We start from the raw sequence: 14,688 nt of genomic DNA, 5'->3' as shown, positions 1-14,688 counted from the left end.
AAAAGCCATGTAGGCTCAGCCCTGGTTAGTATTTGGAAGGACAGCCTTCAAGAAATACCAGGTTTTTCATTAGACAGAAAGGGAAAATACTAGAATGTCCAACCCGAAACTAGACACTTGGTAAACCTACACTCCCCTTCCAAAAGCAACTGCATGGCTGGAGAACCAGTTCCAGATCCAACAAGGAAATTCTTAGGTTTTTCTGAGAAGTAACCAGAAAAAGATTTTTAGGACTACTTCCCATCAGCTTTTCGCTTTTGCATTTATAGCAAATGAACACCACAATTTGCACAGCAAGTACCTACGGAGGTTAATATATGGTCCCTAAGCACTCCTCCTAAACCAGTTCCACTGCAGTGGTTTTCTAAACGTTCAGTCTTGGTGGGTGTGCTTCCCAGCTCAAGTTGACAGATTGCAGGAGAAATCCTCTTTCCCCTTCCAGATGGATTGGGTGACCCAATGTATTCATGTAGGAGGCTGGTAAAGAAGGACAAACACAGTTTCTATTTTCATTTCCTCTTAAAAAAAAAAAAAAAACCAAGGGGCTTCCAAACTGACTCTGTGCCCCAGAGTTTTGCTCTCAAATCAGAGCATCCCCAACGTGATGATGTCACTACTGTGTGATGTCACTGCATTGACAACATTGCTGTTTGGGGGTGGAGCCCCTCCCAGAAGGCTCCTTCCCTCCCACTGGCAAGAGGTAAGGACCTGGCAAACCTTCCTGGAGTTCTCCTGAAATTACAATTGGTCTCCAGACTACAGAGGTCAGTTCCCCTGAAGAAAACAGCCACTTCAGAGGGCTGAGTCTGTCATTATATCCCCCCTGAGCTCCCTCCCAAAGTTCACCCTCAAATCTCTAGGAATTTCCCAAGCCAGAGCTGGCAACCCTGTGGAGACACTGGGTCATTAATTGTCTGCTTAACCTACTACTCCACAGGGTTGTTTTGAGGATAAAAATGGAGGAGAGGAAATGTATTCCTGCTGCCCCGAACTCCTTAAAGCCGGGGTGTCAGACATGCAGCCCGGGGGCTGAATCAGGCCCCTGGAGGGCTACTATCAGCCCCCACCCCCACCCCGAGCAACTGACTATCATCTGCTTCCTTCTCCCTCTCTCTTGCTTCCTTCTGCATCACAGCTTGCTTTGCAAGGCTTGCTCAATCGCACAGGAGCTACAGAGCAAAACCTTGTTTTTCTCCATTGGTTGAGGCTCCTCCCCCTCCTGGTTGCCTGGGGAGGGGGGAAGGGCCAGAGCTGTTCCCTGGATCCCATGGGAGAAATACAAAGAAAGCACAAGTGCTAATGTTTTAAGCATGTTATATTTTAAGTTTGTTAAAAATATATATATCGTCATGTTAGTCTGCGTCCTTTCAAGAGTTTCTGTCTCTGCTATCTAATCTTAAATAGGTATACACATGGCCTGACACAGCCCAGTCCGACCCAACAAGGTCTAATTTATGCCAGATCCAGCCCTCATAACAAATTAGTTTGACACTCTTGCCTTAGAGGAAATGGCATAAAGGTTGCAATGGTAAAATGGTTGCAAACTGAGTCTGTTTGGGCTGATCTCTAGGGTCCAAGGGAAATTTGGGATTTTTCTCAGAGCAGGAGCTGGGTTTTTGCTTATTTCAAAGTCTGTCTAGATAAGCACATGTCTGCTGTTTTTTTAAAAATTTAACATTCTACAGCGAAAACAAAACCTGTGCTTCTAACAACACACTTCAGCACCCTGTCATATTCAAAATCGGCGTGAACGGGAAAGTTGTCCCACACTTGCAAATGTCTGCTTCCAGGATCTCCAAGCTGACTCAAAGACTGAATACAGAGCCAAGGAAGTTGAATTTATGCCTATATTTACAGCTCATCGTTCAGCCCCTGTTTGTTCCGTCCTTCCAGACGGAGAACATCTTTTCACTTTTCTATCGAAACCATGAATTCTGCGCCAAGGGCCAGTGGCCCTTTCCAGAGGCCTGAAATGGATCTAGGCGGCATAGCAGCCTTACGAGGCTGAAGAAGAAAGATCTGATCACTGACCAAGCTAGTAAACTGAGCAAGCCTAGGGTTACCAGCTCCAGTTAGGGAAACTCCTAGAAGTGGAGACTAGGGAGGGGAGGTTTGGCAAGGGGAGGGGAGGGACATCGGTGTGCCATAATACCTCAGAGTCTACCACCCTTCAAAGCAGTAATTTTCTCCAGTCTGGAGGCCAGTGGAATTCCTTGAGATAGACAATCCTAAGCAGGCCACTTGGACAGATATTATTTGAAGATGGGTCAGAAACAGGGAAAGAGAGGACCAGACACGTACTCAAAACAGGAGCTGCCGAACTAACTACCAGGCATATTTTATTTATATATAACATTTGAATCCCATTCTTCCTTTTGAGTAGCTTCAGGGTGGCGTATATGGCTCTTCCTTCCTCCATCTTAACTTCGCAGCAACCCTGGTTAAGGGAGAATAACTAGCTGAAGGTCACTCAATAGTTTTCCAGTACTCTGACTGCTACATCATATTACCTCACAGTACCCCTCCTCAGGGCTTTTTTTTGAGCAGGAACTAACAAGAATGCAGTTTTGGCTGGCTTGGCATCAAAGGGTGTGGCCTAATATGCAAATAAGTTCCTGCTGGGTTTTTTCCCTACAAAAAAGCCCCGTGTGAAACAATGGTGATGCTAGGGGGTGTGACCTAATATGCAAATGAGTTCCTGCTGGGCTTTTTCTACAAAAAGCCCTGCCCCTCCTCACTTCCTTTCCTAGGCATTGCAAGGAAGTCAGAACCAGAAGTCCCATTTGTTTCTCATTCCCAGCTCAATGACACTCAGGCCCGGACATCTAAGGTCTGTGAGCTCTTTGGGGCGGGAACTCATCTTTTGCTAATATTAAGGATCAGCATAGTCAAATATTTAATAATTATTACAAAATGTATTGACTTAGAAAACCAGCACGCTGCCTCTCCAGAGGTCATCTGCTGGAGGCAACAAGCAATTAAAACAAACAAACCATTAGAAACAAGCCAAGGCATCAAGACAGCACAAGAGAAACATAAAACAGGTTAAAACAATGCTCATAAAACACAGTCCTCAGACTAGAAGGGACTATAAAAACAGCTTTAAGAGATGGAATCCGTTAGTTAAAATACTGTGTAGAGACAGAGAAATGTTTTGGTCTAGCGGGGGGGGGGGGGAACAGTGGCTCTCCGGATGTTTTTTTGACTACAGCTCCCATCAGCCCCAGGCAGCATGGCCAATGGCTGGGGCTAATGGGAGTTGTAGGCAAAAAACATCTGGAGAGCCAGTGTTCTCCACCCCTGGAAGGGAGAGGAAAGTAGGCACCAGGTGAACTGGCGGGAGAGGGGGGTCACTGCAAAGGCACCACCTCTGAAAACACTCCACAAAACACAGCCTTGCAAATAAGCTGACAAAATGACTAGCCTACAGATATTTTCATCAGCTACTTGATCCAAATTTACAGCTATTTGAAGCCTAGAAGAAACAGAAAACTTGAGTTCCAGAAAATCTCCCTAGACCAGGGGTGGCCAAACTTGCTTATCGTAAGAGCCACATGGAATAAACGTCAGATGTTTGAGAGCTGCAAGACATGAAGGAAGGAAGGAAGGAAGGAAGGAAGGAAGGAAGGAAGGAAGGAAGGAAGGAAGGAAGGAAGGAAGGAAGGAAGGAAGGAAGGAAGGAAGGAAGGAAGGAAGGAAGGAAGGAAGGAAGGAAAGGTGGGGGAAAAGCAAATTGATAGAGAGGAAGAGAGAGGTGGAAAGAAAGCAATTTTAACTTTAAATGCATTCTTCAAGTCACCAGCTGGCTTGGCTTGGAGAAGTGATTTAAAGAGACAATTGCCTTCTCCAAGCTGCCTGATGGGGTGGTGGGGCTTTGAAAGCCACACAATATGTGTGAAAGAGCCACATGTGGCTCCTGAGCAGCAGTTTTGCCACCCCCACCCAAGACCTTGCCATGTTGCCTTGGGTGGTCCCTCTGGGCCACAAACAATTGCTCTCAAATTCTTCTGTGTCCCATTAAGAGCAGTTTTCTTCTCACATAAAAAGGTAAAAGTAGTCTCCTGTGCAAGCACCAGTCGTTTCCGACTCTGGGTTGATGTTGCTTTCACAACGTTTTCACCGCAGACTTTACGGGGTGGTTTGCCATTGCCTTCCCCAGTCATCTACACTTTCCCCCCAGCAAGCTGGGTCCTCATTTTACCGACCTTGAAAGGATGGAAGGCTGAGTCAACCTCGAGCTGGCTACCTGAACCAGCTTCTGCTGGGATCAAACTCAGGTCGTGAGCAGAGGGCCCCGACTACAGTACTGCGGCTCATAGAACGCATCAATTATTGTCACTAGTCCCAAACTTTTTTGTCCCTGGCAGAATGTGCGCTCCTTCCACACTTCCAAAACTCTTAGCTAGGTAGCAGATTTTCTACCAACCAATAGACCCAAAAGAAAAAGCATCCAAAGTTGAATGTTGATCCCACCCCCCAACACAGTACAGTGACAAAGCATCAAGTGACAGCTGTGAGCCACTGTTTTAGAGACTCCAAAGAGACGAAGCTGCAAACCAAAAAGTCCCCACTTTTAATTGCACATTTACCACAAACCGGCTAGGAGACACACACTCGGGAGACAGTGAGGTGAGTATTCAGTGATGGCGAAACTGACAATTAATTTGAAAAACAGATCAGTTACGAAATCTGAGGAGAGATGGAAAGCAGGAGACAAATCTAGATTGAGAAGCAGTCTGAAATACTGTATATAAACATATTGAAATGAAGTTGTAGCATGAGAAGTAGGATTAAATGTTAAATGTTGAATATAAATGTATCTCAACAGAAGTTACTTTTATTGTAATTTACAGACAGTGTTTCAAAAATTATTTAATGTAATGAATGGGGTGTTGGGGAGAAACATTTTCTATTCTTTGTTTATGTGACATATAATTGCCTTTATTTTTCTGTATGTTCTTTATATTATCTGTTTGTTTTCTAGACGGGGGAGGGAGGGGACTTTTTTCCTCTGTGGGACCACGGTGGAACAGAGTTCCAGAACCTCTTTGTGGAACCAAAATTCTCAAGAAATGTTCATAAGGGGCACCCACTGTGTTTCTCCTTCATTTTCCTCTTGAGAGTTCTGGGCAGCGTTCCCTGAAAGCAGAGTTAGTGTAAGTTAGCTCACAGTTTTTTAGCCTTTGGTTCACACATTTTTGTCTTAGCTCAGAAAGGATGGCTACAGAGCACACTAACTTATGCAGCAGCTCACAACTTTAATGCCAGTAGCTCACAAAGCAGAATTTTTGCTCACAAGACTCCACAGTTTCGAGGGAGTACTGGTTCAGGGACCTCTTTTTCCAGGGGGGGGAAAAACCCTCTATGTGTGTGTCTGTGTAAAGAGACAATAAGATGAAGCGGTTAGAACATTCAACTAGGCTATTTTATGTTTTATTTATTTTACTTCATTTCTACCCCTTTCTCCCCAAAGGGGACCCAAACCAGCTCACATTATTTTCTTTCTCCTCTGTTTTATCCTCACAAGAACCCTGTGAGGTAGGTCAGGCTGTAATCGGGCCCAGGGTCACTCAGTGAGCTTCCCTGGCAGAGCAGGGTTTCAGACTTGGGCTTCCCAGATACAACAACATTCTGGCCACTATACCACAGAGATGTGGGTTAATATTTCTACACTGCCTTGGAGCTCTCCGGGTGACCAGGGGGGCAGACATGTTCTCTCATCCTGCGCAACCTCACAGTGTTGTGTGATAAAACAGGGAATGAGGAAGAGGAGATTGGATTTACAACCTGCCCTTCACTTGGAGTCTCAGAGTTGTCTGCAATCTCCTTCCCTTCTTCTCCCCACAACAGACGCCCTGTGAGGTAAGTGGAGCTGAAAGATCTCTGACAGAAACTGCTCTTGAGAGCAGCTCTGAGAGAACTGTGACTGGCCCAAGGTCACTCAGCAGCTGCATGCGGAGAAGTGGGGACTCAAACCCGGTTCTCCGGATTAAAGTCCACCACTCTTAACCACTTCACCAAACTGGTTCTCATGGGAGGGAGAACCATGTTGGCTGCCCTACGTTCCTAGATGGAAGGCTGGGGAAAAAACGTACCGTGCAGAGCAATGTTCCCTCTAAACTACAGAGTCATGAGCAAAAATTCTGCTTTGTGAGCTACTGGCATTAAAGTGGTGAGCTGCTGCATAAATTAGTGTGCTCTGGGGTCATCCTTCCTGAGTGAAGACAAAAATGTATGGGGTGGAGGCTAAAAATCTGTGAGCTAGCTCACGCTAACTCAGCTTAGAGGGAACACTGGTGCAGACGTATGTACACTGGTGACTTGAGGCAAGGCATTCGCTCTCCCCCCCCCCTAGTATGAGGAATAATATTAAAGACCTATTTTCAAGGGATGCAGTAAGAATTCCAACCAAATAAGACACAGAAAGTGCTCTGAACACTTGAAAACACTACAGATGTGCTAAATATTCATACTATTATTAATAAATGAATTCCTTACAGGCCAGATTGCTTTCTTCTGTGATCACTCCAATTAAGTCAGGCTTCCAAAACTTTCTTCCACCGTCACGGTTGTTTAGAGTAAGCAGGACAATCCTTAATGCGAAGAAAAATATCTTAAGAAACAACCAAAAAAAAAATCAAGTCTCTGGGTTGAGGGCAGCCACGCAGCAAACTCATCTCTGATGCCCAGCCTGCTGCTGGCAGTAAAAATAATCTTATACACACGGTCAGGAAGCCTGGGTTACCAGATCCGCGTTGGGAAATACCTGGAGATTTTGGAAGTGGAGCCTGGGGAGGATGGAGTTTGGGGAGGGGAGGGACTTCAATGTGGTATAATGCCATAGAGCAGGGGTGGCCAACAGTAGCTCTCCAGATGTTTTTGCCTATAACTCCCATCAGCCCCAGCCAGCATGGCCAATGGCTGGGGCCGATGGGAGTTGTAGGCAAAAAACATCTGGCGAGCTACCGCTGGCCACCCCTGCAATAGAGTGCACTTTCCAAAGTGACCATTTTCTCCAGTTGACCAGATCTCTGTTACCTGGAGATCATTTGTAATCCCGAATGATATCCAACCACCACCTACATGGGGAGAGATCACACTGCAGAGGTAAACTCCTTATTGAGGTCTATGGCTTGAGACCAGAGACAGCAGAGGAAATTCCGCACACGCCATGACAAAAAAGGTAAACGGGCCCGGCAAGTACCTCCTTCTACCACAGGTGTGTGCATGCATGTGTGTGTAATACTTACTCTGCTCTCCCTGGTCTCAAGCTGCTAGACCTCAATGAGGGCTCTACCTCTCCACCACTCAGTACACACAGGACTCCTTTGCACTGTTAGCAACATGCTACAAGAAAGAGACACGCTTGTTGAATCACTGGCAACCCAGACAGTTTCTGTTTCTTTTCTCAGGAGACTTTCCTTCACATTAAGGTCTGTGAGCATTCCTTTAGATGTGGCATAAAGGCTACCTTTGGCAGGAACCAATGATTTATGTTTGACCCCTCAGTCTGTCCCACCCCCTTCTAACAGGCAAGTGGGTAACCACATTAGCCTGCCTGTAGCAGTAGAAAAGAGCAAGGGTCTAGTAGCACCTTCAAGACTAACAAAATTTGTGACGGGGCAGGAGCTTTTTGGGAGCCACTGAAGAAGTGAGCAGTGACTCACAAAAGCTCCTATCCTGCCCCAAATTTAGTTAGTCTTGAAAGCGATACTGAACCCTTGGCTCTTTTCTATTGGCAAATAAAATTGCCCCTCCTAGCCAAGCCCCGCTTCTGTAAGGGGGTTTTCTACAACCACCTGACATTCAGCAATCCGGGGCGGGTGTAGGATTGCTAACCTCCAGGTGAAGCCTGGAGTTCTCCTGCTTGGTGTCCAGAAGACAGAGATCAGTTCCCTTGGAGAAAATAGTTATTTTGGAGGATGGACTCCATATGCAGGCCTCAGATTCAACAGGAGCTCACGGGAGCTTTCTGAGGGTTCCCCATGCTCCTCCCTACCTACCTTATCCATTGAATAGTAGGTGCAGCTGCATAACAGTCCCTGGGTTATGAGAGCAGCCAGGCAGCCAGTCACCAGGGGCTTTGCCAACTCCCCAGTAGCCCTCATTAACCCCCGGAGAAGCCCACGCCAGTCTTTCTCCACTTCTTATGTGATTTTGGGCACTGGGTGGCTTGCAGACCTTTTGACTGTGGGGGGCAGCCCAGGAGAGCCCTGGGTGAGCGAGGCCTGCTTGGGCTGGCTGGATCTCTAGCCAGCCCAAACAGGCCTCACTTACCCAGGGCTCTCCTTTCTTGCACTGGGTTGCTTTGGGCTAGGGGGTGGAGGCATATGCTAATGAGTTATGCTAAATGAGCTCCGCCGCCTATTTTTCTACAAAACGACCCCTATGGCATTATACCTTGCTGAGGCCCCTCCCCTTCCCAAACCCCACCCTTTCCAAGCTCCACTCCCCCAAATCTCCAGGTATTTCCCAACCCAGAGTCGGCAACCCTACTGGAGGGGTATTTTCCCTATCTGCTTAGTACCATGGCAGGGAAAACTTCGATACGTTTCTCTAGTTTATGGTATTGCTAAAAATCTAGGAACAAATCCAGGAAAACAGCAGCCTCTCTAGCAAACAGGAGGCGCTTGTAGTATCAAAGACAGCGTGCTACGGGAGTCTCATACATCCCTCCAGGTCTGTCCACAGTGAGCATCAACTTATTTTTCTGGCTACAGTCCTGCACCTTTAAGAGCAGCTGGACACCAAGAAATGAAGCAAGAAGCAAGTCGCTTTGAACACTTGATCGCAGAAGGGAAGCTTCACCTGTTTCATTTGTGGGTTTCTTGTTGACATCCGAAGCATACAGTCAAGGCCAAAGGGCTGAATTCACATACGGAGAGCCACGTATTTGCACAACTGAGGTTTTTGTTACCTGATTACACAACGTCTTGACTATCACTGCACGTGTAAACCATCTCCTCTTGAAAAGCACGGTGTCTGAGGAGGGAACGCAAATGACCTATCCGTGGTGGCTCGTCCACACACACAAGTCAGCACATGGTGTGACACTCAACAAGTGACACACGTGTGAACCAGAAGAGAGAAGGCAACGGCGCACCTCACGTCTGGCTGCTTCCCACACAACTGCCACAGAAAACAAACAACGTCAGCCCACTAGAACAGCACATTTCACTCCTTGCCATGCTGGCCCAAGAGCTCTGTGCTTCTTCTTGGAAGCACATCAGCCAGACAGACATAAAACAGGAGGGCAAACCTTCACACAGTGTTTTGCTTACGGAAACTACCCAGGGGCCACAGGTTCCTCCCACCACTTCCCAGAAAGCTGGTGCACAAAGCCTTTGGTCCGATACCGAACTTCCAAGAGCCACTGTCAGCCAACAACTGGGGAAAAGTATAGACCCTAGACACAGCGAACTTTACTCCCTTGGCATGGAGCAACACCCACAACCTCACATCCAAAGCCTTCTGCTGCAAGGATATCAACTGAATGCACTTTAGTCCAAGATACCCACTCAACCACAAGATGACAAACTCCGTCTCCCGCTGGTACTCACAGTTGTGAAGTTCTTGTGGTTGCACTCATGTCCCCTAAACTTGCAGTACAACAACATCTCCTTCATGTCATGGCCCACGCGCCCCAGGAACTCGCTCATGCTGAAGACTTTGGCTCGGTGATGCTGGAAGTTGGCCTTCTCTTGTAGGATAGCCAGAACGGCTGGGTCGGCGAGGTGGGGCTGGAGAATTTGCAGGTTGACATCCAGCAAGGCCAGGAGGTCGCCGGCATGGTACAAGTCATTGGTGGTGAGGCGGGAGAAGCGGAACCCGTTGAGGTTGCAGATGGTGACAGCCGGGAAGACCAGGCTGTGGGCGACAACTTCGTCCACCTTGGTGACATGCTGGTAGGAGAAGTAATAAACCACCCTCTCTGAGCTTTCCACCAAGAGGAGGCCCAGGGAAGCCACGAAAGCCAGAGCCCACAGGGCCCGCCGTACGGTCATGGGTCCGTAGACGAAGATGTGGCGGATGCCATGGAGAGTCGAGGTGTTGGCGAAGATCTGCAGGCTGGAGGGCTGGAGGCTCCCCAAACTGCCCTCGCTGGTGCTGTCCTTCAGATCCATGGAGAAAGACTTGGCCATCGGGGTGTCGCTTCCCTCCTCTGCCGGCAGCCAGCGTCTCGCGTGCTCCAGCCAGTGCTCATGGGGTGACAGAGGCAACCAAGGCAGCCAGCCAAGAGGGCAGCTGTGCATTTAAGGTGGCAGTGGGGAGTGGGGAAAGAAGGATCTCCTGCCCGTTCCCCCAGCAGCCCGGCAAAGGCGGTGGGGGGGAGTGTAAAATGTTTATTTAAAATCCATTTCAACTCCAGCGTTTGGTTTCCTCGCTGCGATAAGGAGGGCTGGTTTTATTTAGGGAGACACCAAGGTGATGTGGAAAGAGATGTGGGTGGGAAGGCAGGGCTCAGCCAATGGCAAGAAAGCCCTCCCTCTGCCTTCTCACACACACACTCACACACACACAGAGTGATGAGATTAACTGTTGGGGGGGGCAGCCTGCTTGCAACCCATCAGCTAACCAAGTCAGAGCGGCTTGCGACCCATCCACTAATGCTCTGATGCGCGAGGAGAGCCGGCGGACTGCAGAACAGAGCTCGGCTCTTCCGAGATGGCAGGACACCCCGACACCCCCTCCCTGTACGCGCGTGATCTGTGATTTTTCCAGTCCGTTGGATTCCTGCATTCTCTTCTGCAATCCCTTCTCGGATCTCTCTCCCTTCTCCAAAACCGGCTGATCAGTGTGATCCTTCCTCTCTGCTTTGTCTCAGAGGAACAAGGGCAGGACAAGCAGCAGCTCACCGCTGGTCAGGCCTCGGTTGCCCCATCAAATCATCTGGGAAAGATCTGCCGCTCTGGCAGCAGCCGCTGCAAAGAAGGAACACAGCCAGCATCAAGTCCCGAAGATGCTTTTCTGAGAAGAATTTGCCTGAGAACGAACCAGCGCTGCATGTGTCTGGCTGGCGCCAAATGAAGTTTGCTCTTGCATCCTTTAACGATTGCCTCTGCCATCTGTACAGGGCCCGTCTTTCCCCTGAACCTCCATACTTCCTCCTCTGATCTGGAGCTGCTGAACCTGCAAAGTTGAAGAAGAGCAGAGCATCAGGGTATGTCCATACCAGATAATGTTGTTCTGATATGATTTATGCTATGCTGCAATAAAACCAGTGTGGGTAACACAGCCTCATGGTACGTTCACACTATACTAACTAATGCATTTTGCAACTGGGTTTTTACTGTGTAAGAATAGCAAAAACCCAGTTGCAAAACACATTATTTAGTGTAGTGTGAATGCACCCTCAGACTAGGATCTGAGAGGCCCAGGTTCAAATCCCCACTCTGCCACGGAAGCTCAGTGAGTGACCTTGGGCCAGCCACCCACTTGCAGCCTAACCCACCTCACAAGGTTGTCGCAAAGATCAAACGGAGGAGAAGGAAATGGTGTCTGCTCCTTGGGGTCCCCACTGGGGAGGAATGCAGGTTATGAATGAAGTCAGTAAAAAATAACTAAATGGGAGTTGGGGAATGTCCTAGCATTCTGGTAGCCTCAAGGGGGGTAGCCGTGTTTGTCTGAAGCAGCAGAACAAAGTTGGAGTCCAGTGGCACCTTTAAGAGCAACCAAGTTTTATTCAAGGTATTTTGATATGGGCACAGTCTGTCATAGACAAATGTTGCAATGTTTGTCAGAAAATAGACAAAGAAATCTGGGTATCTCAAACATGATTCTCAGCATTCACCTGAATATGTTGCAAAGCTGGGGGAATGTTGGTAAAATGCATACCGATGGTTGGCATAATGTATCGTATGAATGCTGGTATTTACCCGTTTTAGACATTCCTTGCAATATGTACACATGAACTCAGACACAATCTTTTAAATCCTGCTCATTTCAATGGGAGCATTAAGCAACTTAACCTCCTCTACAATCAATGATACTTAAAAATCCATGTCTGGTTGCATTGTAATAATATTTAGCAAAGAATGACTCTCCCTACAGACTCATTCCCAGCTTATCCAGCCTGTATTCAAGTTCTTTGTTGATGTTTATCTTGCACATTTTTAAACATTTCATTTTTCTCCCAGATTTGTAGCCTGCTCTCCTAGCCAAGGTCCCTTTGAACCTCCCAAGAGACTTGCATTTAGGCTCCCGCAGGTGATGAGTCGACTGGCCCAAGGCTGCTGAAATGAGCCTCAGCACTATCCTACTGAGAGTTACTCCAGCCTAAGCCCTTTGAAATGAACAGAGTAAAATCTGTGTGTGGATTTGAACCTGGGTCCTTCTAGTTCAGGGGGTGGCCGAACTGTGGCTTAGGAGCCACATGTGGCTCTTTCACACATATCGTGTGGCTCTTGAAGTGCCCACTACCCTGTCAGCAGGCTTGAAGAAGGCGTTTGTCACTTCTCCAAGTCGAGCAGCTGGTGCCTTGGATAATGTGTTTAAAGATGCTTTCTTTCCACCTCTCTCCTCCATCTATTTGCCTTCCTTCCTGCCTGCCTGCCTGCTCTAAAACGTCTGATATTCATGTCTTGTGGCTCTCAAACATCTGTCATTTATTCTGTGGCTCTTAAATTAAGCAAGTTTGGCCACCCCTGTTCTAGTTGACTAGCTATTCATGCCACCACAGTGAAAAGAAAAATCTCCAAGAATAAATGAGACCTTTTAGATGTTTATTCCAACAAACGTATGGCAGCTCTTTACATCCTGACCTTGCTCTTGACAGGTATTTTAAAAGCCATTCTAAAAACCTATCTACATATATCTGTGTGTTGACAAATATAAGCCCTATTTTTAAAAATTATAACACCTTGATTTTGTGCATGCCCAACCATTTTGTAATTCCTTGCGCATGTGCTTTTGCCTCGTTTTCTCTTTGCATTGCACACACACACACACATGCTTAGCAGCAGTGTACAGGAGATACATGTGTCTGGTTTTCCATAGATTCTGCAGGGCTGACAGTCTGATCCTGTGTGTGGTTAGTCAAAAATAAGTCACGGCGTTATCAGCAGGGCTGATTCCTAAGTAAATGTGCACAGAATTACAGAGCTTTTTTAAAAAAGAAGACCCCGTTTAGTATCGTTACCAAACATACACATCTTCACTTCGGCGGAGAGGGCGGGGTATAAATAAAATAAAATAAAAATAAACAAACAAACAAGCCCCAGCCTGATTATCTCAGGCAAAGACAGCCCTTAAACAGGATGCGTCTCAAGGCGCATGAGACATAACGTACAGGAACCTTGCATTTCGAAACAAATGTTAGGCTTGTAATGGAAAGAGTGCCAGTTGTGAACACCGCGTCCATGGGGGAAACCAAAGGATGCTTGTAGTGTTTTGCTTTTTTTTTTCCCCAGGGCACCAAGGAAGAATCTGATTGACTTCCACAGCCAAGTCTGGATTGTCTCTCACTTGTTGGAGAACATCAGGCAAATGAATGCTCCCTTTCTGCCCTCGCAGATGGATGCTGGCCGCCATTCAGGCACAATCTGCTGTCAAAGAGTGAATGTGGATCCTGCCAGCAGGCTGGGAGAAGAGAGAGTGATGCACTGGAGGGCACCAGGGGGAGGGGTGACCAAACGTTGGCATGTCTGTCTGGGAAATCCTCTTTCCTTGGGGCACTTGCACAAGAGCCGGTTTGAGGCAGCACGGCATAACAGTTAGAGCAGGGGTTGTTGAACTCATCCGTTATGAGGGCCGGATCTGACATAAATGAGACCTTGTTGGGCCGGGCCATGTCGGGTTGGACCAAGTCATGTCAGGCCAGGCCATGGGTGTACCTACTTAAGATCAAGAGTCGAAAACAACTGGTGCTTGCACAGAGGATTACCTTTACCTTTAGTAGAGGTATACATTTTATAAAGAACACAGACAAACACAAATATATATTTTTAAAAACGTAAGACATGCTTAAAACGTTAGCACTCATTGGTCTTAAAGATGCTTTCTTTGTATTTCTCCCACGAGATCCAGAGAACTGGACAAAGGAAACTCTTTCCTTCCTTCCCCAGGGGATGAGGAGGGGGAGGATTCTCAGCCAATAGAAGGAAGAGAGGCTTGGCTCAGTAGCTCTGCTGTGCAATTGAGGGAGTCTGGCAAAGCAAGCTATTCCTCCCCGCCTTCTTCCCCAAGGGAGGAGCCTCAGCCAAAGGAGAAAATAGAGGTTTTGCTTTGCAGCTCCTGTGCAATTGAGCAAACCTTGCAAGGCAAACTGTTATGCAGAAGGAAGCAAGAGAAAGGAAGAAGGAAGCATATAACAGCCAGTTGCTCGGGGGCTTGATAGGAGCCCTCCAGGGGCCTGATTCAGCCCCTGAACTGCATGTTTGACACCCCTGAGTTAGAGAATTGGACTAGGATTCCTCCACTCTGCCATGGAAGTGTGCTAGCTGGTCAGGGGCCAGTCACATATGCTCAGACAGACCTATCTCTCTGGGTTGTTGTGAGGCAGAACATGGAGAGGAGAAGGGGGAGATTGGATTTATACCCCATCCTTCACTTGGAGTCTTAGAGCAGCTTACAATCTCCTGCCCACAACAGGCACCCTGTGGGGTAGGTGGGGCTGAGAGAGCTCTGAGAGAACTGCTCCTGAGAAAGCAGCTCTGAGAGAACTGTGACTGACCCAAAGTCACCCAGCTG

General features: G+C 47.6%; 1 protein-coding gene across 1 annotated transcript in view; it reads right to left on the bottom strand.

Annotated features, from left to right (window-relative positions):
• Positions 1–10,280, bottom strand: part of ASIC2 (acid sensing ion channel subunit 2) — a 786,273-nt gene extending 775,993 nt beyond the window's left edge. Inside the window, exon 1 of the mRNA XM_060256113.1 lies at positions 9,561–10,280. Coding sequence (XP_060112096.1) covers positions 9,561–10,253 — 693 coding nt within the window. The 5' untranslated portion in view covers positions 10,254–10,280. The remainder of the gene's footprint in view (positions 1–9,560) is intronic.
• Between the last annotated feature and the right edge of the window lie 4,408 nt (positions 10,281–14,688).

This window comes from Heteronotia binoei, chromosome 15, assembly GCF_032191835.1.
Source record: "Heteronotia binoei isolate CCM8104 ecotype False Entrance Well chromosome 15, APGP_CSIRO_Hbin_v1, whole genome shotgun sequence".
Lineage (NCBI taxonomy): Eukaryota > Metazoa > Chordata > Lepidosauria > Squamata > Gekkonidae > Heteronotia > Heteronotia binoei.
Note: the sequence above shows the minus strand (reverse complement) of the source record. Positions and strands in the feature narration are given on the sequence as shown.